This window comes from Episyrphus balteatus, chromosome 2 (genome assembly GCF_945859705.1).
Source record: "Episyrphus balteatus chromosome 2, idEpiBalt1.1, whole genome shotgun sequence".
In the NCBI taxonomy this organism is placed as follows: domain Eukaryota; kingdom Metazoa; phylum Arthropoda; class Insecta; order Diptera; family Syrphidae; genus Episyrphus; species Episyrphus balteatus.
In genome coordinates this window covers 61,037,266-61,062,963 of record NC_079135.1, presented here as the reverse complement: position 1 = coordinate 61,062,963, position 25,698 = coordinate 61,037,266, and the positions used below count along the sequence as shown (strand labels likewise).

The following is a 25,698-nucleotide window of genomic DNA, read 5'->3' as shown; positions in this document are numbered from 1 at the left end:
GAGTATAAGAAGCTTACCTTTTAATTAGTTTTAGTTTTAATTAGTTTTAACTGGATAGGAGATAAAATAAACAAAAATTTTGTTATTGTGTGTTGCCGTTCATTGGGTATCAAGTTGAACGCGGTCAATAACTTCTCGATATCTACAATAATTAACCGGCAGTTTTTCGAGTTGCACAATTTTAACACTAAATTATGTTAGTATAAAAATTGTTTTTATTTTTTTTAGTGTGGCAATGAAACCTTTGTCCTTTGGTCGCTGCGGAGCAGATGAAGCGATAACATTAGCACGCAACGATTCAACGTTATCGGCGACATCGAAAACCTCATCACGTAAAAATAAAAAGAGTTCACAAGCTTCTAGGTACGAATTTAATAGATTATTTTTTTTTTATTATATCCAATTTCTGTATTAACAGGTTCACTATATACAAGGTTCATAAAGCGTCAAAAAAGAAACGAGAGAAGTCTTCAGCTAAAAAAGAACGCAAGGCGACCAAAACTTTAGCTATTGTCTTAGGTGAGCCTATTTTGTTTTAATTTTTTCCATAAATTGAATTTATTAGTTACGAAATGACATGCCGTTATTTAACAACACAATATTGAATTTATTATTTTATATCTTATATATACATTAGACTGATTCAAAAAAAAAAATTTTTTTTTTTGTTCAAAGCATTGTTGAAAATATTGTTGGAAATGACGAAAAAAAATTACTGTAAAAGTTTCAGCCCTTAATGTTAACATTTAGTACCGCCGCATCGCAAATTTCTATTTCCCATACGATTTGTATGGGAAAGATTGTGTATTTGTGTTTAGAATTTTTTATTTTTTTAATGGTTCATCCAAAAGGCTTGGCAAAATCATTTTCTTTTATAAAATTGTCCGCTCTACATTTTGGTTTACCCCCGCGTTTCGAAGTTATTCAACTTTAAAATATAAAAAGTAATTTTTTCTCATTTTTTTCCGATTTTTTGACGAAATTATTAGGTTTTTCAAAAAATTTGGCAAAATTTTTGAATATTTGTATTCTATGTTGTGTTTTGGTTTCACTGATCCTTTTATATAACTCTCAAACCCCTAATACTACCACTTTAGATTTCTTCAATAAATTCGAATTATTCATGTTTTCAACTAAAAATTATTTTAATTAATTTTTCGCGTCCGTTTTTTTTAAATTTCATAAATGCAATTTTGTAGAGCGTTCAATTTTATACAAGAAAATGATTAAATCTAGCCTTTTTGATGGCCCATTAAAAAGATAAAAAATTCTAAACACAAATACACAATCTTTCCCATACAAATCGTATGGGAAATAGAAATTTGCGATGCGGCGGTACTAAATGTTAACATTAAGGACTGAAACTTTTACAGTATTTTTTTTTCGTCATTTCCAACAATATTTTCAACAATGCTTTGAACGAAAGAAGAAAAATTTTTTTTTGAATCAGTCTAATATACATGTTTATTTTTATATTGAATAATCATACCAAAATACGAAAACCATTGTAAATGTATTTCAAACAATGTCTTATAGGTACTCCTACACCATTCTACGACATGATTTTTGGTTAAAATCAGTCACAATAAAAATCTAAAAATAATAACAAGCCCTCTAAGTCCAGTTATTTTGGGTTAAATCTGCGGAAAAATTCCTGCTGGGCTGAATTTTGTTATACGCCTTTATTACGGCGTTGTAATGAAGATGTGAAAAATCGACATTGATATCGTGCCGGCTTAAAAAGTTATAAGGGTCAAAAGGTCACAAAAAGTTTTTCGCAAATATCTCGCGACCTATTGGTCAGAGGTCATCAGAGGTCATTCGTAGATAAAATTTAATTTTTTTTCTCAAAAATTTAGCCCCGGAAATTGGTATGAAGATTCTTAATTTCCAATTATAAAGAATTTTTCATGCATAACTATATTCAGGGAAGTCAGATTTCTTTAGGTTAAGGTACAGAGATAGCATCAAAAAATTTCCTAAGAATACCATAAGCTGAGATTGTTAAAAAATTACGCTGTTTGATTATTTTAATAATAATATAAAACAAAAATAATAAAAATATCAAATGAAATTCATTTAATATACTGAGTGACAAGTATAACTTCAGTCGCGTGTACATACAGTGCCGGATTAGCCTCAAGGCAAACTAGGCAGCTGCCTAGGGGCCCCACTTCAGCTAGGGGCCCCTCGCCTCTACTACGAACAAACAAAATTTCTTGGAGTTGTACCTTCAATAAAAAACAGCATTACATTTGTATTTGTAAAAATAAGAAAAAAGAAGAATAAAAAAACGTTTACAAATCATTAAACATTAGCCATTGGAGGTGGTAGTTTACTCATGAGTAGATCTAGTACTATAATTACCACATGATCTTCTACTTCTACCACTGATCTTCTATACATGTGTTTATAATGAATTATAACTCCCATCCCATCCTGAAGGGCCCAACCCAGCGATGCCAGATTGAGGGATTTTTTCCTGTTTTTTTCGGATTCAGACGCGTTTCAGTGGCGTTTTGGACGCGTTTCGGACGCGTTTTGGACGCGTTTCAGACGCGTTTTGGGCGCGTTTCAGAAGCATTTCAAACGCGTTTCGGACGCGTTTCAGACGCGTTTTGGACGCGTTTCGGACGCGTTTTGGACGCGTTTTGGAAGCGTTTCAGACGCGTTTTGAACGCGTTTTGGGCTCGTTTCAAAAGCATTTTTGGCGCGTTTCGGAAGCGTTTCAGACGCGTTTTTGACGCGTTTCAGACGTGTTTGGACGCGTTTCAGACGCGTTTTGCAAGCATTTCAGACGCGTTTTGAACGCGTTTTGGGCTCGTTTCAAAAGCATTTTTGGACGCGTTTTGTACGCGTTTCAGACTCGTTTTGGATGCGTTTCAGACGCGTTTGGACGCGTTTTGGACGCGTTTTGGGCGCGTTTCAGAAGCATTTCAAACGCGTTTCGGACGCGTTTCAGACGCGTTTTGGACGCGTTTCGGACGCGTTTTGGACGCGTTTTGGAAGCGTTTCAGACGCGTTTTGAACGCGTTTTGGGCTCGTTTCAAAAGCATTTTTGGCGCGTTTCGGACGCGTTTCAGACGCGTTTTGGACGCGTTTCAGACGCGTTTTGGACGCGTTTCAGACGCATTTTGGACGCGTTTCAACCGCGTTTTGGAGGCGTTTCGGACGCGTTTCAGACGCGTTTTTGACGCGTTTCAGACGTGTTTCAGACGCGTTTCAGACGCGTTTTGGACGCGTTTCAGGCGCGTTTTTGACGCGTTTCAGACGCTTTAAGACCCAGCGATGCCTGATTGAGGGATTTTTTCCTGTTTTTTTCGGATTCAGACGCGTTTCAGTGGCGTTTTGGACGCGTTTCGGACGCGTTTTGGACGCGTTTCAGACGCGTTTTGGGCGCGTTTCAGAAGCATTTCAAACGCGTTTCGGACGCGTTTCAGACGCGTTTTGGACGCGTTTCGGACGCGTTTTGGACGCGTTTTGGAAGCGTTTCAGACGCGTTTTGAACGCGTTTTGGGCTCGTTTCAAAAGCATTTTTGGCGCGTTTCGGAAGCGTTTCAGACGCGTTTTTGACGCGTTTCAGACGTGTTTGGACGCGTTTCAGACGCGTTTGGACGCGTTTTGGACGCGTTTTGGGCGCGTTTCAGAAGCATTTCAAACGCGTTTCGGACGCGTTTCAGACGCGTTTTGGACGCGTTTCGGACGCGTTTTGGACGCGTTTTGGAAGCGTTTCAGACGCGTTTTGAACGCGTTTTGGGCTCGTTTCAAAAGCATTTTTGGCGCGTTTCGGACGCGTTTCAGACGCGTTTTGGACGCGTTTCAGACGCGTTTTGGACGCGTTTCAGACGCATTTTGGACGCGTTTCAACCGCGTTTTGGAGGCGTTTCGGACGCGTTTCAGACGCGTTTTTGACGCGTTTCAGACGTGTTTCAGACGCGTTTCAGACGCGTTTTGGACGCGTTTCAGGCGCATTTTTGACGCGTTTCAGACGCTTTTAAGACGCGTTTTGGACGCGTTTTGGACGCGTTTCGGACGCGTTTCGGAAGCGTTTTGGACGCGTTTCAGACGCGGTTCAGGCGCGTTTCAGACGCGTTTTGGACGCGTTTCAGGCGCGTTTTGGACGCGTTTCAGACGCTTTTAAGACGCGTTTTGGACGCGTTTTGGACGCGTTTCGGACGCGTTTCGGAAGCGTTTTGGACGCGTTTCGGACGCGTTTCAGGCGCGTTTCAGACGCGTTTTGGACGCGTTTCAGGCGCGTTTTGGACGCGTTTCAGGCGCGTTTTTGACGCGTTTCAGACGCTTTTAAGACGCGTTTTGGACGCGTTTTGGACGCGTTTTGGACGCGTTTCGGACGCGTTTCGGAAGCGTTTTGGGCTCGTTTCAAAAGTATTTTGGACGCGTTTAGGAAGCGTTTCAAGCGCGTTTTGGACGCGTTTCAGACGCGTTTTGGACTCGTTTTGGACGCGTTTCAGACGCGTTTCGGACGCGTTTCAGACGCATTGTGGACGCGTTTCGGACGCGTTATGGACGCCTTTCAGACTAGAGATGGGTAGTTTGGGAGCCAAATAGTTCCTGGAACTAGTTCCTCACTCGGAACTAGCTCATTCCACAAAATTAATTTAAACAGTTCCATCGTTCAGACAAAGCCACACACAAAAGAAAGAAAGAAGAAGAAGAATAAGAAACAAAACGAAAGCGAATATGTCTCTGTCGTTGAGCGCCAAAAATTCACAAACCAAAGCCACAACTACTTTCTTATGAATCATGCTCACGGACGTGGAACTACGTTAATAGTTCCAGTTCTATGTCTTCCATCAGGAAAAAATATTCAAATTCATACTATTTCTTATTTTGATGCATTTTCCTGAAAAAAAACTCAAATTCTAGATAGTTCCGCGGAACTAGTTCCAGGAACTAGTAGGTAGATTATGTTTGTGTCAACTGACATAAGTTTTTCTGGTCGCTTTAAACGGTCATCAGGAAAAAATATTCAATATCATACTATTTCTTTTTTTGATGCATTTTCCTGAAAAAAACTTAAATTCTAGATATGTAGTGTTCCGCGGAACTAGTTCTGACCGAAAAAAGAACCGTTCCATGTTCGTTCCGGCTTTGGAACTGTTTTGCGAATCTCTGTTTTGAGTATTATTTGGCTATAATAATAATAAAATCAAAATTGAAACTTTTTCGTATGATTTCTCTTTCCAGTTGATGAAAACGTAATGCCGACTTATAACGAGTCGATTTTCGCCGTGCGGCGAAGCTTTTTGGCGTCAGTCGAGTCGTGTGAACGTAAGCCGCACGCGTCTAAAGTGACAATCCCCATACTAGAGTCCTAGTCGACTTAAGCCGTGAGACAATCGACTCGTGAAAAGTCGGCATAGGTATAACTACTTATACCTTTTGAATCTAAGATATTTTCTAATAACTTATCGTTAATAAAAATTATCTGTGAACCATCAAGTTGCTAAAATTTTTTTGTTGAGATATCACTGCAATATTTATTATAGTTATTTCAAAACTTTTAGTTTACATTTATAAAATGACATGATAGGACACCAGATTATATCCGATTAGTCTCTAGTAAGTTACCTGCACAAAATTTCTAACCTAACTTAAAAATAGCTTATGATATTGAAAAAGCATCGGAAAAGGGCCCAAGAATTATTTTGCCTAGAGGCCCATGACATGGTTAGTCCGGCACTGTGTACATATGTATATATGTGTACACACACTCTTTTTTTTTTTGTCCGTGATTAGGTGCTGAAATCTTCAAAAGATTCTATTAGGACCGGAAAACGCGCGCTCATAGATAAGTGGGACTCTTAACGCACTTAAACCACCTCCTCCTCCTCCCAATTTCAGATTGAACTTTTCTAGCAATTTATCTTTCTCGAAGTTAAGTTACGTGTTGTACATAACTTTCCGGTGAAAATTCACACTGATGATATTAAAAAATAGCTAGTTAACATTTTTTTTTTAATTAAATCATTAAAGTAATGGTTCAAATTGTGTTTTCAAAAAAAAAATATTTTATAGGAAATTAAACAAATAAAATCTATACATAAACATTTAAATTTATATTAATTAATGCCGATATTTTCAAATAAAGGAATTAAATTGAAAAATTTCACTGCACCAAATCGGAAGGTTTAGTCCTTCGCAAACGTGCGTCGTACTAAGTTTGTGTCGTCGAAAATTTCTAGTATTGTTCTATTAATATGTTCGACTAACCGTTTTCTATGCTTTTGGGCAAAAGTTCTTATTTCTTCGCGAATCATGGGGATTGCAAGATCCCTGTAAAGATCTTCGTTTCTTATATACCACGGCGCATTTTTTTTTTTTGTACACTATCAGTTCATAGCCGAAGTGCACTTATAGCTAGCACCGTCTTGCGACCATTTGCCAACACAAAACTGTGTTATGCGGCTCATCACTTAGTGCAGTGTTAGTAGTTAGTAAGCAAATAATAACTACAAAAAACGTACACTAAGAAAAAAACATTGAATTCAATATTAAATGAAACAAACATTAAAGAAATACAAACAAAATTACTAGAGCAACAAAAAAGACATAAAAATAAACACAAACATTTTTGAGCGTGGTACACTGGTTTTTAAGACAGTTTTTAATCTATTTTTATTAAAATTTGAATTTAAATTTAAAAGTTTGCACATGCGTGTTAAAGGTTCATGCAAGCCATAATTTGTTCGGTGTGGTGGAATATTCATTAAATCCAAGCATCGGAGGCTATAAGCACCCCCTCGAAAGTTAAAACCAACAGAACAGAAGAACAGAGAAAACTGGTGAATGAAGATTATGTCATTGTTAACCCTCCTTTGAGCCAAAGTTTGAATCTGAAGGAGATTAATCCGATGTTCATAAGGAGGATCTGACCATGGCAGTCCTTTTAAGGCGAAACGAATGAAATTACGTTGTACTGATTCCAGTCTTACATTATGGGTCTCGTAAAAAGGAGTCCAGACTTGCGATGCGTACTCAAGGTGGGGGCGTACTAAACAATATTGTAGAGGGAAAGAGTCACATAAGGATCTTGAAATTCTTTTGACCAACGCTTCACAAAATCTAGCATAGAGAAGTTCTTATTCACGATGACGTTGATATGGTCGGAAAAATCAAGATTATAACTAAAATTAACCCCTTGGTCTTTAGAGCTCTAAACACGCTGTACAGTGTGTTAGGATATTTTATATTCATACAAACTAGGAGCACGTTTTTTTGAAAAAGTCATTGTCTGACAATTTATTGGATTCAAAACTAAGCTATTCTTACTACAACATATAGAAAAATGATTAATGTCCTCTTGCAGAAGCCTCCGATCATTTACCGATTTGATACTTTTATAAATTTTCATGTCATCTGCAAAAATGTGAATTTCGCTATGGTGAATACATAATAGGGCATCATTTATAGCTAGAATAAAAAGAAGAGGTCCTAAATGACTTCGTTGCGGAACACCTGATTTTGCGATGAACGATTTTGAGAGAGCGTCTCTGAACTTCACTTGATAAGATCTATTTTCAAGATAAGAAGAAATCCAATTAACGAAAACTAAAGGGAAACCTAGAGTTTTTAATTTAAATTTGATAATGGTCAAAAGCCTTAAGTCCGTATAGATACAGTCAAGTTCTTGTCCACTTTCTAACGTATTTGAACACTTATGTAAAAAAGTAAGCAAGTTTGTAACCGTTGATCGTTTTTGCATAAAGCCATGCTATGGAATGCAAATTTACAAATGATCTTAATTTATTTTCAAAAGTTTGTGGGTAATCTATTTAAATTTTAATCGCGGGTGCAACCCGCGAGCCTTAGCTGACGTTGAGGGTGGGGATATTTTTTTCGGAATTCTTCAGATCATTTTTTTAGTATAATACGTACGTCGAATAACATCACCGTTTAATTTTGCAAAACTTGTTATGCAATCTCAAAATACTTTTTTTTTAATATAAATTATTTCTCGAAGCTATTTGAACTAGAAATTTTCGATACCTCAGAATCTTAGTGGCCAAAATAACTAATGGTATCTTTCAGCAAATTCCAGTTTGCACTTTGGATTAAAAAGAGGCAACATATTACGAAAAATATATTATTTCGGATTAAACATCAAAAATATTTTCATTGAAAAATAGGTTTGAGACTTTCACTTTCCGAAATTGAAATTAGGTGATCTGCATTTTTCACACATTTAGATATTCTGATCGAATTCAATTCACTTTGTTTCTGTTCGTGAATTTTGTGCCTTTTTCAATGAATCTCTAATTTTTGGACGACAAAATATTATCAAAACTTATATTTTTATTGTTTTGTAATGTTTATTTGTTGTTAATTTAATAAAAAATTCAGAAAACACCATAAAGCATGAAATATCACAATTCATCACCGCCTCTGTGTTTGCAGTGCGCAGTTCTCCAGGGATACTCTGGATTCCGCACTGCCTCGTTGTTTGCAACCTCATTCGCTTTACATTTGTAAAGTGATTTCAATTCATTTTCGGTCGAATTGTGGAACATGATGAGTATAGCTCAAAACTACACTACAGTTTTGAATTCAGCATATAACAAAGTTCGAACAAAAATAAGTGTTTTTTACCAAGTATTGCGGTATCGTCAGCAAAAGTATTTTGGAATTTTGGAAAATCGCATTTTAATGTTTTAGCTTATATAAAAAAAACTGGCCGATAGATTTTTTTTTAATTTGTGCGATTTCTTCTTCTCATTTATGTTATCAAAACTGTCATAGTATGATAACATGGTTTGGTTTTCAAATTATCAAGGTTTGTACCCAAAATCAGTTTGTCGTAAACGCCACCATCCCATACACGTACGACAAAGTAGACGCACGTACGACATTCCAATACTTACCCATAATTAAATAAAATGCACGACTGGGGTCGCACGAACTTGCTCTTAGAGTTAAAGTTGCTTAAATTTTTAAGACTTTTTATATAGAAATTTGGAAAAAAAAATTCGTTTTTAAAAAAAATAAAATAAAATCTGAAATTAAATTGCCCTCCAAAACAAGTATGCACTTTTGATTGATATATTAACACGCATTTTTAGAAAAAAAAAATTTCAAAATCGTTAGAGCCGTTTTTTAAAAAACTAATTTTTTATAAATAATTTTTTGGAAAAAAAGTTTTAAAATAAAATTGGTATGCCATTTTGTAGAAATCACTAATCAACATCTAAAAACAAAATTTCAAAAAAATTAAATGTCCCGTTTTCGAAAATTTGATTTTTCAAAAAAAAATTTTCAAAATTTTTTTAAAAATCCAAAAATTATTTTTTTCAAAATTTTATTTTTGGTTTACCTATATTTAATTGGTGTTATACTGTAGTTTTGAGATAAATGAATTTTAGTGTTTCTAGATTTCGCACCCTTAAATTAATTATATTTTTCAAAATTTAAAAAAATGATATATTCTTTTAAAAAAGTGTATTATTTTATGGCATTCATGATTTTATTATCATGCCTATTACAGAAGACGCAGTGACTCAGTCCCCGGGAATCTACTCGACCCGCAGCCGAATCAAATTTCAATCTGTGAACTCCCCGGGATGAACTGTATTATCGATCCAAGAAAACACACTAAACTGCTTACCGACATATGTCATTGTTGACACTTACATAGCCAAATGTCATTCTATCACTTCCGCACCGGCGGCATCGGTAATACAAAAACTTGTGAAAGTGACTCTCACTCCCGCCGCAGTACATCTGCGTCTTCGGTAATAGGCATGTATATCATGTTGTGTATTTTAAGAGAAAGTGGGCATACGCCCACGTTGGTAAATTTTTTTTTTCTCGAACAAAGTTTTCTAGACCGCATTCGAACAAAATTCACTCTTGGTGATTTATGGAGTGCAAAAAAACTTTCATCGGTCCATTAAACCTTGATCCAAAAAAAATTAGACTTGCCACCGTCCTTTTTTGCGAATCTCATAGTTTTCAGCATGCTTTCAAGAGGTTAACTAGTGCTTTTCTTGCTGGATAAGTCCCAAAATTGTGTTTCCTAAGTCTCCTGGAAATCTTTGCTTTCTGATGAGGAATTCTTCCCTAGGGATTTGATTTCCAGCTCCATGATATAAGGGTCCAATCTGGGATTCAAAGTGAATTCCACAAAAAAAACTTGTCTTTTTTCTGTCTAATTTTTTGTTTTGTACAGATTCATGGCTGATTCTACTCAGTAATTGTACTTTTGTGTTTCTTTATTAGCTAGGACATAATTTGACGCAAACAAATCAGTTCTTCATTGATTTGTTTAACAGGTAACGGGAATTTTAACTTGTAACAATAAATGCCCTAATTTCAATATTTGTTTGCGAAATGTTTCCAATCTTTTTTATGAATCTGAGCCTTAACATGTTCAACAGTTGGATGCATGCTTAAAATAAGCAAAAGGTATTACTTTACCTTACTAAAATTGAAAAAGAATGCTGGTCAAAATACTTATGCCGCTCAAAAAATAGCACTTCTAATACAAAAAAAGCTGTCTGAAAGCCAAATTTCACTCATATGACTTACTTTGACCACCGTGAGATTCACCATAACATACTTAATAAATAACCATTAACTTTACCTATATTAAGTTTAACCGTTAGAAATTATTCTTATTAGATCGAGAATTTTAAATTAGTCAAAATAATTATGCCGACGACTGTAAGTCAAACACATAAAGAGTACAAATGTGCTCTTTTGGATAAATGAAAAGATTCGGAAAAATTGCCATAATTTTGTATTTAACTTAATCCAATAAAATAAAAGATATTTCATAACATTTCATAAGCAAAAATAGACATTAATTCATAGTTAAAAAAAAAAATAAAATAACATAAAAAATAACTAACAAACAAAAAAAACATCAAAAATAATAATTCAGCATGAAACATACTAAGTTATTTACTAAAAATGGTTTAGTATTTTCCAGATATTAAGCAAGTTTTCTGGAAAAACTGGCTTATTTTTTTTTTTTGATAAGATCTGTTTTTCTGATTAACGAGATACCTCGGTAAGCATCATTTCCTTAATACAGTGGAGAAAAAACTAAGACTTGGGGTTTCATTCTTCCCAACTTATTTAAAAATTAGTGAAAAAAAAACAGTCAAATCGGCCCAAAACCACATTCAAACAATATGAGAACTATTGGTAGTCCGGTCAATTTAGACATCCGAGGTTACATTAATTCCCAGCAAGCTGAAAATTGGTAGGATTGTTGGAAATACCATCATAAATTAAATCTAAAAGGCTTCATCGATCCGAGGCCTGGAAAAAAATTTACATGGGGTTCAACCAAAAAAAATAATGAAATTTCAAGAACTTTTCAGTTGGGAGTTTTTTTTTTTTCAGAATAGGCCTGATTATGACGATTACAACTCAACTTCAACTCTTTGAATTGTTATACCTAAAAAACGGTGGGTCTTAGGAAAAAAAGTGTCATGACACTTTTTATAGATAATAATCTGGTCTACAATTTTTGTATTCAAAATTTTTTTAAAAAGTCTTACCGTTTTGCTGAAAATAGTGAAAAACCAGTTTTTGTGACCTTTGACCCCATGTAAATTTTTTTCCAGGCCTCGGATCGATGAGGACTTTTTAGATTTAATTTATGATGGAATTTCTAACAATCTCACCAATTTTCAGCTTGCTGGGAATTTATGTAACCTCACCCCCTTATTTTAGTCTAATTTGACCGGACTATGGATTAATTATTAAAGTTGTACATATTTAAGACATCCACGTGCATTACGACTAATTTCAGCCAAAAAAAAAACAAATCCGCGCTTCCAAAAATCAAAATAGTTTTGGCCAAGACTGTACATATTTAAACAAAATTTTACTCCTCTTGAAAAATTTGATTTTCAAAAAAAAATTTAAATTAAAAAAAAAAACCGAAATTTATATTTTTGAAAATTTTTCTTAATTTTTAAATTAAAGTTATTGATTTTAAGTAAAGGCGTATGAACCAAAAAAGTTGTGAGATGCTAAGTAAAAATGGACTCATACGCAAAAAATTATGGCTTATGTGTCTTTTTTGCTTAGTAAATGGTTCATACGCCCTTTTTGCTTAGTATCATGATAGAAAATGGATATGCGCCCTTTTTCATTTGCGGTTTTGGGCTATTTCAAGTTGGAAATGCGATTTTTTATCTCACCCAAAAATAAAGTGCTGCTTAACGTTTTCAAATATGCCACAAACTCATTTTTTGATTTTTGGCTCATACGCCCTTTTTGCTTAGCACGGCAGTATATATATCGAGTTGGTACGGTAGATGTCGATGTCTTCTTTTAAATTCATCGAATATACTCTTTCTTTCTTTGTCCAAGATCTTTACGTTTTCAATGTCTGCAGCATGTCCCGTTTTCAATATGTTTTCTGATTTGATTAGACATGCCGCGAACATTGATTTGGCCGAATACTGAATATTTGGCCACGCTCCTCGGCCGAATACCGAATATTCGGCCACCGAATATTCGGGCAAGGACACTCAGAAATAACGTTGGTAATTTCAAAAATTGTATACTTTGTCTCAAGAATTATAGATGTGGCTTAAAAAATTCCCAACAACATCGTATTGTAACTATGAATAACTGAACTACTTTTAAGATAAATGTCTGAACACACTGCAAAGGTAGACATCTAAAATCGAATTACATATGAGGACTATTCGCCAAGATCGAACAGCGGACCCATACAAGTGGTTGTCAACACATACTACAAAATTTCATATTTTGACAACATTTTCTAAAGTCTACCTTTCCTCTCCTGGGACAAGTGTTTACAGTTAAAGACTATTTTTCGAAGCAGGAATAGTCTACGAAGATAAACGTAATCGTTTACTACACAACAAATGCGGAACAAATAGTTTTCATTCACCACAACTTGCCTTTAGTAGATTATAAGTACTAAAATTAATTTTTTTAATAAAACACACATTTTGGTATAATAATTTATGGCTTTTTTTCTCCATTTGATATTCGGTATTCGGCCGAATAGTTAAACTATTCGGCCAGAAAAATAGGCCGAATAGGCCGAATACCGAATAGTGGCCGAATGTTCGAGGCATCTCTAGTTCTGATAGTCCAGTTGATTCTCTTTTATTTTTGATATCAGCTTTATGTTCAGCAATTCTCTTCTCTAATGCTCTCTTCATTGTGCCGATGTAAACTAGACTGCATTCTTCCCCCTCTTTACCATTGCAATCAATTTGGTATATGATGTCATGCATGTGTTCTTTTGGAATTTGTGTTTTTGTGTTAGTGTATAGTTTGGATAATGTTTCATTAGATTTGTTTGCAAATGTGACGTTATTTTCAAATGTGACGTTATTTATTTCTCTTATTATTTTGAAAAGAAGTTTGCTTTCAGTTAGATTAGGTATAAAGGGAACTTTTGCAAATTTTTTAGGGTAACCATCAGAATTTAATAATTTCTTTTTGTTGTTTGTTTTTTATAAGTTGTTAAATTAAGTATTTTGGGAAACTATTAATTTTAAGAATGAATAAAATTTTTTGTTTGTTTTCTTCATGGAATTGTTCATCGCTTATATCAAAAATTTTATTAACGATATTTCTGGCTGTGTTATATCTAAAAAACTATAGTAAACATGTAGGAACAGGTTTTCGTCCTTGATGTTTGTGGGTGTGACTACACACTATTGTGTAGTATGAGTTCTCAAATTATCTGTCACAAATCTAGAAAATCGCAGCTTTGCTTATTTATTCTGAGGCTCTTATACTGTCCGAAGACCGCAGTAAACGTTGAACAGATAAACGAACAAAGGTATTAAAATTGAATCACCAGCAAAGATGAATGCAAAGACGTTTTGTTGTATTTTCAAATATGAATATAAACAATTTTATTAATAAAATAATTGAGAAATTTAAATTACGTTAAATGAAATGAGCTGGCAACCATAAACTGCGTTGAACTACTTTTTGTAAAATATTTAGGGGCTTTGAAGAAAACGTCGTAAATAATAAAAAATAATTAAACGATTTAAGGTTGGCTTACAATCAAAGCCACTCCCCCTGGTGTGATACTTTTTTGAGAACGTTAGCGCTAGGCAACCTTTGCTCAATGAAATATCAAACAAGAGTGATTTGTTTTAAATCAAGCTCTGCCTTTTATATGATTTTTGAAATAATTTTAAATCAATGAAATATATGATTACAAACATAAATTATTTTAAAGTGATTAAACATGAAGTGTTAATTTAGAATATTGAACATTTAAATGAGAATTATATGAATTATCAGTAAATGGATGTCTTATAATCTCCCTCTCTGTCGCTGAAATCGTCTCGATGATGCGACAGGATATGTGAATGGTTTTGCTGGTTGCATTTACTGATTCTTCATCTAGATTCGTTGCTGATTATGTGTATTTTGTGATTCCTGATGAGTAATAACATCCAAATGGAATTGTGAGGTCATCTTTGGAAGCAACTTGGTATGCTGTTGACCCAACATTTTTGATTATTACGTACATATCTTTTTGATATAAATTTGGCTGATTAGTTTTTTGAAGCTTAGCTAAGAAAGTGGGAAATTTTTAGTATGTATTTGCATTTAAATGTGTTGATAACATATCTTTTGGACCTAAGATCATCCAACCATGACGTATAGTTAAGGTATACCAATATGGCGAGTTGTGTCTTCATGGCTCTATTTTTGCGTTCAAGTGATGTTAGGAGTCTGATCGAATGTTCATCATATGACTCCCCCTGGACTACAAATGCCCCAAAAGCGTAATTGCTGGCATCTGTACTCAAAATGAAAGGTTGGCCATCGCAGGCTTGTTTGAGGACAAAACGCTTTTAAACAGCTTTTAATGCATCAAATGAGGATTGTTCTTCTTTGTCCCATTTCTACAGGGCGTTTCTTTGAGTTAGGTCACTTATTGATTTTTGATATTTTTGAAAACTTTCCATGAAATCCTGGTAACAAGAACAAGTTTGCAAAAATGCTCAATCGAAACATTTCAAATGGTGTGATAAATACCGTTTTCCACAGACTTATTCAGCTACTTCGATTTGATAGTATCCAGATTGTAAATCCAATAATTTGTTTAAAGAAGAGTGAAGTATGTCATCGATACTTGGTAAAGGATATCTATCCAAGACTGTGATTCTGTTCAATTGTCAGTAATTGATGCAAACGCGAATACCTCCATCTTTTAGGAACTAGCACAACGGTAGCTGCCCAAGGAGACTCACAATCTTTGCTTATCTTTTCCTTTCTGGTCGATATCAGTCTTTAAGGTGCCATATCTATCGGATTGCTGTTATTCGTTTGGATTTTATGTGATACGAAAGGCGTTGTTTCATCTAATGGATTAAACACAGTGCAAGGACATGGTTAAGCTTTTCTCAGTGAGTTTTGTTCAATTCAACGGTTTCATCGGAACGGAGCTCGACGTCAAATTCGGAAAGGGTTTTGTTTTACCAGCTTTCTGATCTGGATTAAGATCGGTGGTTCTCAAAGAGTCATCAACAATCTTTTGAATGGAGTTGGGAGATTTTTAATTTTGCACGGATGATGTCATAAGTCTTCTTGTTGGATGTGAATTTTATTCCCAGGCATTGGTGAAATATAGGTTCCAATGCTTCATACCAAGACAAATATGCAGATGCTTGTAACATTTTGGTGATGTTTCTTCGCTTTGCTCAGTGAGAGGACTGCCACGTTTCAGTGATGTCCTTTAAGGTGAAATGAACTGTAGTACTTTTGTATGGGCTGTGTCAAAGAAATCAAAAGCTTTTTCTGGTTGATCGGCAAAGTACCACATTCTTTGTTTTAGGTCCAAGAATATGCCATTAGTTCTAGAAAGTCTTTTTTGATAAATTTTATTAGGCGTAATTGATTGACAATTATGTTGTTTGTGCCCGAAACATAAAATTCTTCTTTAGACGCTCCTCCATCAGCAAGAGTAATGGCGGTGTCAACTTTATGAAATTTCGAAACGTTTTGGATGAGATGCAAGAATAGTTCTCTTCCAGCAACGCTTGTTCTGATTTTCTGGTTGTCTAATGCTGCTGGTTCATGCACAGCTTTTTCTTCAGAGATTGAAAGTTCAACCGCCCTTGTGCCTTTGATAAAAAGTCCTTAAAGGTTATGATACTTCCCCGGGATATACCTTCTCTGGTTTGAAGACTGAGTAGACCATACAGTATAGATCAATCATAATTGGTTCTTTTGGGACTGTATTTTATAAATTGAAACTGATCCACTAGTTGGGCGCCAATTGTAGGACCAGGTTTTCGTCCTTGATGTTTGTGGGTGTGACTACACACTATTGTGTAGTATCAGTTCTCAAATTATCTGTCACAAATCTAGAAATCGCAGCTTTGTTTATTTATTCTGAGGCGCTTATACTGTCCGAAGACCGCAGTAAACGTTGAACAGATAAACGAACAAAGGTATTAAAATTGAATCACCAGCAAAGATGAATGCAAAGACGTTTTGTTGTATTTTCAAATATGAATATAAACAATTTTATTAATAAAATAATTGAGAAATTTAAATTACGTTAAATGAAATGAGCTGGCAACCATAAACTGCGTTGAACTACTTTTTGTAAAATATTTAGGGGCTTTGAAGAAAACGTCGTAAATAATAAAAAATAATTAAACGATTTAAGGTTGGCTTACAATCAAAGCCACTCCCCCTGGTGTGATACTTTTTTGAGAACGTTAGCGCTAGGCAACCTTTGCTCAATGAAATATCAAACAAGAGTGATTTGTTTTAAATCAAGCTCTGCCTTTTATATGATTTTTGAAATAATTTTAAATCAATGAAATATATGATTACAAACATAAATTATTTTAAAGTGATTAAACATGAAGTGTTAATTTAGAATATTGAACATTTAAATGAGAATTATATGAATTAACAGTAAATGGATGTCTTATAAACAGAATAATAAACTAGTAAAACAAAAAGAGAAACTTAAATATTTATTACAATGCAGAGAATACGGTATACTTCCCAAACGTCTCACTAATTTAACCTCAAAAATTAAATTAAGCTTCACATCAGTCAAAATCAATAGACAGCTAGAAAAAATTGAACACACATTTCTATCTAAGGTGTTCAATTTAGAAACAAGACAAGCAAACACAACCATAGAATCTATACAGAAAATCATCTTTCACACATCAATCAAAATGAAATCAACACTAAATGAAAACGAATACAATACATTTATTCAAAAACAAATACATATGTACATAAATAGTAAGCACTCTCCTAAAATCGATAAATTAAAGGATACATAACTACAAAAAATTGGATTTGTGTTCAACGAAAATTGGATTTTTAATACTACAAACATTTTTTTTTCCACTGAAGTTAAATGGATGCTCTCTTTGGGCAAAAGATTTGCTCTCCCAGTTATGGTGGGGGTTTCCATAGCATTTTAATGGAAGATGGTTGACTAATTGTTGTATAACTTTTGCAGTTTATAAGATAATCTTATGAAACGTACTTTTTTGAAAAGGTAATAAACGTACGAATATTCTTGTGCGATTTTTATAAGGGTCGAAAATGATTTTTTTCCTGCAAATTTAGATTGAATCAGAATTTTGGTTGGGGCACCGTTGTTTATAAAGTTTTTATTTTTTTTTTTTTGTTTTATAATGATCAAATGTGTTTTCATGCAGCACGTGAAACAGAGTTTTTTTTTTTTATTAGAAAAAAAGCTTCGTTAATTTGTTGTAATTTCATGTTTTTTTACTCACTCTTCTTAGAATAACTTTACCGTTTATTAGTGTTTTTAGATGAAATAAAAAGAAAACAATAAAGTAAAATTAGGAGAATCCAATAAAATTTCTAAAATTTAATTTGAAGTTAGTTTGAACGGTTAATTTGAAGGACAGGTGTCAAAATGCATTTTTTAGCATTTTAGTCGTGGGGCAAAGCGTGATTATTTTTTAAAATGTTTTTGTATTTTTTAATGAGAAGTTAATAAAGTTGTTCATGCAACCCGTTTGCCAAAAAAAAATATTTTTTTTATTTACACACTAAAAATTTGATTTTAATAAACCAATATTTGCATTCTGTTTTTGAGGAAGGGGCAGTCAAAGCATCCACAATTTATTTTTATTATTTTTTTTCATTATATTTCAAATCAGTTTCAAAAAAAAATATATATATTTTTGCTCAAAGTATTTTTAATATAAATTGTTGAAAAAGTGTCTATTTTAGCTTTTTTTACTTTGAAAATTCCATTGATCACGCACACATGCAAATTTAGTTCAAAAGAATGCCACGCATAAGCTGGCCATAGAGGAAGGAATACCTAGAGACGCGACTTCGGTTGGTTTTTCTCTTCCACCCTACAAGCTGCAATGAGAGGAAAAACTCCACAGTGCTTATATGTGGTAGTTTTCCCGTGCATTTTAAATGGCACCAACACATTCAACTGTGGAGTTGAGCTCAAAACAATTAAAAACAATTTAAGTGCTCAGTAGGAAATAAATTCATAAAAAAATAATATAATAAATTCAAAACACGAACCTTTTTTTTTTTATTTCTGTACACATTTATTGAAAGGTGGGTGTCTGGAGTGAGCTATTTGAGCTATTCAAGTTCATGTACAAACCAAAATCATGTTTAAATTCAAAATTTGTGAGGACATCTACTGGTGAAAGGAAGGTATTAAACGAATTGTACTTTTCACACGTATTCACAGATAGGAAAACAAGAGAAAAATAAGAGAGATTATCTGAAATTAAATTTGCGGGTGTTTTAGGTAAGGGGGGTACGAGTCGGCTCTCTAGGTATTCCTTCCTCTATGGTTCGTAACTGAATCGATTTTGTTTTTTATTTACTTATACCTACCTACATTATTAGGAAACAAAAATAAGGCAGCATTAATAACTTATAAGTTACTTTTTTTAAACCTTGAAATTAATTTTTCAATATGTAATCAAAGTTTAGGGAAGTTTTCAAAAATAATTTTCAAGCTCAACACTTTGAAAAACAATGATCTATTTTTTCAAACTGATATTTTATTTATAAATTCAGATAGGCATTAGCTACTTTTTTGCTTCTGTAGACAATGAAAAACAAAAGGACATATTTATATTATATAACCCCGCACGCACGCGCGAGTGTAGTATAATAAACAATACAACCCAGAAATCAACCTAAATATCATAGAGGAAGGAAAGGTTTTGAAAGTAAATTGGATTGATATCGAGTCTATCCTCAAACAACATACACATAAGAACCTAAACATTCTATATATTGTAAGTAAATACATTTCCATGTCAGCCGGCACGCGCGTGTGCGAGACAAAAAATTTCTCAACGAAGAACAACTCAAAAGTGAGCAAGAACCTGAAAATCAATCCTTCTGCGCATCTACTCATATTTTTATACAAACTACACAAAGGATGCTGTCAAGTATATTATATCAATGCACCCATATAACACATCCTCTACCTGCTTCTCCGCTGAACAACTATAATTATAATTATATTAATTATAATAATTATAATAATATTATAATAATTATTATTATAATGCAAAAAATTTCTCTGATACACAAAAAACTCAAATGCCATCCACAACAGCAACATGGAAACAAGTTTCTTTTTCATTTCACTAATACACACTCCAGAAATCTTTCATGAAAATATTGAATTTCAAACCAGTTTTCGTCCCCAAACACCATATCCATATAAAGATCTATGTAGTATACCTACATCCATTTGCATGTCACCCCGCACGCGTGAGTGCGATGGCGATCTCACAAAGAGACAATGAATGAAAACCATAACCAACATCCTGAGAGTAAAAAACCAGAGAATTCGATGGCGAGAGAGCGAAACACATTCACTAATACACACAAATGCTTTTACATGAGATTTGACTTTGCTGAAAAAGGGAACCCAGTCTTAAGGTTAATTGTAATGGGGCTCAATTTTTAGCTCAATTTTCATTAAATTTAAATTAAGTTGGTTTGCCTTCGAGTGCCCTCTACAATTTAAGTTCTCAAATGAAGAATACCGTCCTACCTTTCGAAATAATACCGCCGTTTTTTCCCTCTTTTCGAGTAATACGAGTTTAAATGACGATACACGGAAAAAAAAAATTACAACGTAAATCTAAAAAAATTCCTTTTTGGCACTATTATTTTTATAAAAGACTGAACTAGAGGGTAAGGGTAAAGTGCTCGACGGACAGGCAGGTCCATTTCCGGCATTAACCATTTTTTTTTATATTTTCAAAAAAAAAAATTTTTTTAATTTTTTTTTTTCTTGAAAATAACCAAGATTTTAAAAAACTGACTTGATGCATTTTTTTGCAATAATAAATCATATAAAATGATAATACAGGTGTTTCATTAAATAAAAATGGTCATTATATTTTTGACCGCACTTTGTATGGGAGGTGACCCACTGTGCAATAGTGTCAAAAATTTTACACGGTGTTAACTATTTTACGCAATTCTCACAAGGCCTTAGAACAGTACTTCCACTACATAAAATTATTTCAACTAGAACAATAGTTCCACCTAGATATCAATCTTTGGCCAGCAGTCAACAGTTTTTTGTTTATGCAATTCACCTTTGGAATAATCTGCCCCCAAAATCTACGGAGAGTAAGTGCTAGTGGAACATACAAAACTAAATATTTCAACATTTCCCTACTGATCAGTAATATATACAATGACTCGAGTACATGCAATTTTTTCTTTTTCAATTTTTTTGTTTAGTGTTTTTTTTTTTAGATTAAATACTTGTTTTACATTGTTACTTTTACTACTTATTTGTAAATTTAAATTTTCAACCCAATTGTACAAGAGAAAAAGAATGTAATTCTTAATTATGTATGGAGTTAAATTATTATATATACAAGGTGTCCCAAAAGTTAACGTCGAAACGAAAACGGTAGATAGGGTAGATGGTGACAGTTATCAGAAAAATAATAAAAAAAATCGCAGCCATATATTTTGGGAGTTATGGGCATTTGAAAAAAAGTCAAAAAAATGGTAACCCTGTGACTTTTTTTCATGTGCCGTGACTACAAATCTTAATTTTTCTCATTTTTTTCTTTTGTTACGGAACCTTGAATAACCCTGCTATCAAAAGCATTCAAAAATTTTAACTCAGCTGTATCAGTTTTAAAGAAAATATTACTTTTTTACCCAACTTAGTACTAAAAAATTTTACATGACTCTAATTCAATGAGCCTGAGTGTAAAAAAAATGCACTACAATGTTTCGGAAAGTTGCCTTAAAAGTTGGTGTGTTCAGTTCTCTTTTCAAAATGGTATAACATTGTTGGGAATATTCCATAAATAACCGAGATAAATTTTTTTTTCTTAATAAATCCGACTTTTTTATGAGGTAATTTTTCCATATTATTCAAGTTTTGTACCCTTTCAGAACCTTTCAGAATACAAAAACTTAAATAATATGGAAAAATTACCTAAAAAAAAGTCGGATTTCTTAAGAAAAAAAAATTTTATCTCGGTTATTTATGAAATATTCCCAACAATGTTATCCATTTTGAAAAGAGAATTGAACACACCAACTTTTAAGGCAACTTGCCGAAACATTGTAGTGCATTATTTTGTACACTACGGCTCATTGAATTAGAGTCATGTAAAATTTTTTAGTACTAAGTTGGGTAAAAAAGTAATATTTTCTTTAAAACTGATACAGCTAAGTTAAAATTTTTGAATGCATTTGATAGCAGGGTCAAGGTTCCGTAACAAAAGAAAAAAATGAGAAAAATTAAGATTTGTAGTCACGGCACATGAAAAACCGTCACATGGTGGCTATTTTTTCGACTTTTTTTCAAATGCCCATAACTCCCAAAATATATGGCTGCGATTTTTTTTATTATTTTTCTGATAACTGTCACCACCTACCCTATCTACCGTTTTCGTTTCGACGTTAACTTATGGGACACCCTGTATATTGTTTTATTGTAGCAAAATTTACATTATTTTTTTCTTAAAACTTTATTGCAAAGATGGGTATATAAGCTAAATAACTGCTGCCAAGTTTAATTTATTTGAACAAGTTAGTGAATTATTTAATTATGTTTGAAGGAAAAGCTACTTGTAAAAACCTTCATTAAAGAGAAACAAAAAATTAATTACAAAGGAAGTAATAATAATAATAGTAATACAAAAAAAATGGATACTTAAGGTAGGAATATTTGATAAAGATAGAGAAGGGGTGGCTTAAATTACAAGACCAACAATGAGTTTTCAAAATTAACTTTTACATGTATATTAGGTAAGATTATCAGTCTTAAAAATGTTATAACTAAATGTAGATGAATCAATAAATAAACAAACGCATCAATAGATAATTAAATAAATAAATAAATAATAGATAAACAAACAAATAAATAGAAAAAAAAAACAAAGGAATATATCAATAAATAACACGGTGTAACACTCAAAATATACGCGGGCGGAGACCTATCAGGTTTTGTAGAGCTAATCGCACTGATAACACCCCAAAATCTGGAGTTACGGGCAAAAAACGGTTTTTTGGACCTTCACCCATTGAAAAAATTCTAGCTTCGACAATTTTGTACCCATTTTCGATTTTTGTACAGTTCCTGATAGAAGATAACTTTGAAATCGATTATTTCAAAAACTATTGGTTACATTATATTGATTAAAAAATTAGAATCAAATGCACAATTTTGCCTTTCGGAAATGATATAATATTTAATATTTTTTTTTTATTTTGATAATTTTTTTTAGAAAAATGCCCCTTCCACCTAAACGGGGAGAGATAGACCCCCCTCCCAAAGAAAAAAATGTTTGTATTGAGCTCCTCTACAAAAACCCGTTATCAAATCCTGGTGCCCAAGTTATCCTACTACTACGTGCCGAAACAACATTTTTGTTCTATACCTAAAAGTTCGAATTTCTGTATCTGGGTTGAAATCAAAAAATTTTTTTTCTAAGCCAATTTTGAAGTGATTTTCATAAAAAGTACCTCGATTGATTGGGAAATATATATAGTTTTAGAATATATTTTTTTAATAGCATGTTGTTTTGAAAACATAAACTTTAAATTGATGCCGAAGTTGGGCAAATGACGAAAAAAATGGAATTTTTGAACTTTGACAGCTTATAAATTCTAAGTGGTTTAACCGAGTTACATGTTTTATACATTGTTCAAAAGGTATATTTATATAAAAATCGAAAATGGGTAGTAAATTGGTGAAGGTCCAAAAAAACCGTTTTTTGCCCGTAACTCCAGATTTTGGGGGTGTTAGGGGATTTTCAAATACCGTTTCGTAATCAGTGCGACTAGCTCTACAAAACCTGATAGTTCTCCGCCCGCGTAGGTATATTTTGAAACCTCATTTTTGTAACACCGTGTAATTAAAGAACGAACAAAAAACAAAAATATGTATATGTGTACAAATAAATAAACAAATAAATAACAAATAAATAAAAAAAAATAAATAAATAAACAAATAAATAAATAAAAATTAAATAAATATATAAATAAATGAAAAAATAAATAAATAAATAAATAATAACTATATAGACAAATCAGTCAGTAGATAATTTTAGTAAGTTAAATTTGAAATAAGAACATTGTCAGACAAAACGCATGACATATTATAGCGTTCTTTAAGATTTAAGATTCTGTTGGAGACATGTTCAACATTTACTAACGCGTGCAGTTCAGAAGTTGAAAAACACCAAGGAAGGTTTAGCATCATTTTTTAAAAGTTTATTTTGCATGATTTGGAGCCTTTTGATATGGCTTGTAGCACAACTTCCGCAAGCAGGTGATCCATAAAACATGATCGCTTGAAATATAACTTTGAAAATTATAAGTTTGTTTTCTGCACTTAACTTTGATTTCCTGTTTATAAATGGATAGAGTATTTTGATTGTTGTATTAAGTTTTCTTATAATTTCTTGAACATGAAGACCAAACGTTAATTTTTTATCTAAATGAACCCCAGGATTGCATTTGATTTCCAATCAGTCGTTAAATTATTAATAAATAAATAATAATTCCGAATTTTATCATTTCTTAACAAAAAATTACTTTTCTTAGAGCAATCGTATTGACTTTATTTGTCATTAGATTCAGCATCAAAAAATACTTCAAAAACATGTGTCATATGATGATATTCGACAAACAATTATATATTTTTGATCTTCACCCCCTCCCTCCTATCCGCATAAAAACACTCTTCCACCCAACTTTTTTTATAGACTTTTTTGATACTTGGTTCTTATCCCAAAAACAAATTTTCGCCTGTTTTACCTGAACTAATACGATTTCAATAGCTTTTTCTTTGAACCGAGCATATAAATATTTATTTAAAAAAAAACTACAACTAAGAATAGTTAAGATCTATGATATAATCTTCTGTTATATTTTTCTTTCTTTTCAGGTGTCTTTCTATTTTGTTGGGTTCCTTTTTTTACCTGCAACATTATGGATGCTGTATGTGGCAAGTTAGAAAAAGATTGTCGACCTCCAATTCAAGCGTTCTTATTTACCACATGGCTTGGTTACATGAATAGCTTCGTCAATCCAGTTATTTACACCATTTTTAACCCAGAATTCCGTAAGGCATTCAAAAAAATCATGCATATAGGATGATTTGGATCAACAATAATTATAAGAGCTATTAAAGTAAACAAAATATTTTATAGATATTCTATACTGTAAGACAAGATTTTAAATTTATTTCAGTGAATTCATTAATTTATAATAGGTTTATAAAGAAAAATGCTCAAAAAAAGTATCCGTTGAAATGATATATAAATGATACCTACCTATAGGGGGAAACCAGGAGACTTGAGCATATTGGAGACATGAGCCACTCTAAATAATTCACGTAAATACAACTCAAATCATTCCATCCCACGATGTTCTACTTGCACACAAAAATAATTCTAGATCCTACACTGACTTTTAGCCCAGTCGAATTAAACATTTCAAATGGAAAAAAATAGATGGTGCAATTTTTTTCATAGGACAGTAGAGGGGATCACTGAGAGCTTAAAACCAGTTTTTCGGGAAAATCAAGCTTGTGCTTAAGCCGCCATCTTGGATTAAAGGTAAAACACGTTTTAGTGAATAACTCGGCCATTTTTGATTTTTGACAAAAATTATATAGATACAACTTGTAGAAAATTTTATTTTGTGTAACTTTAATCTTAATAAATTTTTCTATATGACCCATATTTTTCGAGTTGATTTGAAAAGAAAGTTATACAAAATGAATTTTTTTACAAGTTGTATCTATATAGTTTTTGTCAAAAATCAAAAATGGCCGAGTTATTCACTAAAAGGTGTTTTACCTTTAATCCAAGATGGCGGCTTTGGCTCAAGGTCGATTTTCCTGAAAAACAAAAATAAATTGCACGAACTAGTTTTTTCCATTTCAGCTTAATTTGCCGTACATGCCTACTGGGCTATTTGGCTGGTGAATGCGAAAATATGTTTTTTTGTTTTCAAGATAAAAAGTTGGAAGTAAAAATAGTTAACATTTACTCCCAAAAATTGTATCCAACTTTGTTCATATTAAAACAAATTTAATTCAATTTATAAGTTGAAGTGACCTCAACTCCAAAAATTTTATAAAGCGTTTATATAAAACTCACAGCATGAATATACTGTGAATTTTAATATGCTAAGGGAATTTGTTTAAATTCAGACACTTAG

The 25,698-nt window shown here is 32.9% G+C and overlaps 1 protein-coding gene across 2 annotated transcripts in view; it reads left to right on the top strand.

Moving 5' to 3' along the window:
* LOC129912756 (dopamine D2-like receptor) overlaps positions 1 to 25,067 on the top strand; it is a 315,611-nt gene extending 290,544 nt beyond the window's left edge. For both annotated transcript variants that reach the window (XM_055991152.1, XM_055991153.1), the window contains 3 exons: positions 229 to 363; positions 419 to 519; positions 24,419 to 25,067. In XM_055991152.1, the coding sequence (XP_055847127.1) occupies positions 229 to 363; positions 419 to 519; positions 24,419 to 24,630 (448 nt within the window). In that variant the 3' untranslated portion in view covers positions 24,631 to 25,067. The remainder of the gene's footprint in view (positions 1 to 228; positions 364 to 418; positions 520 to 24,418) is intronic.
* Positions 25,068 to 25,698: the final 631 nt, after the last annotated feature.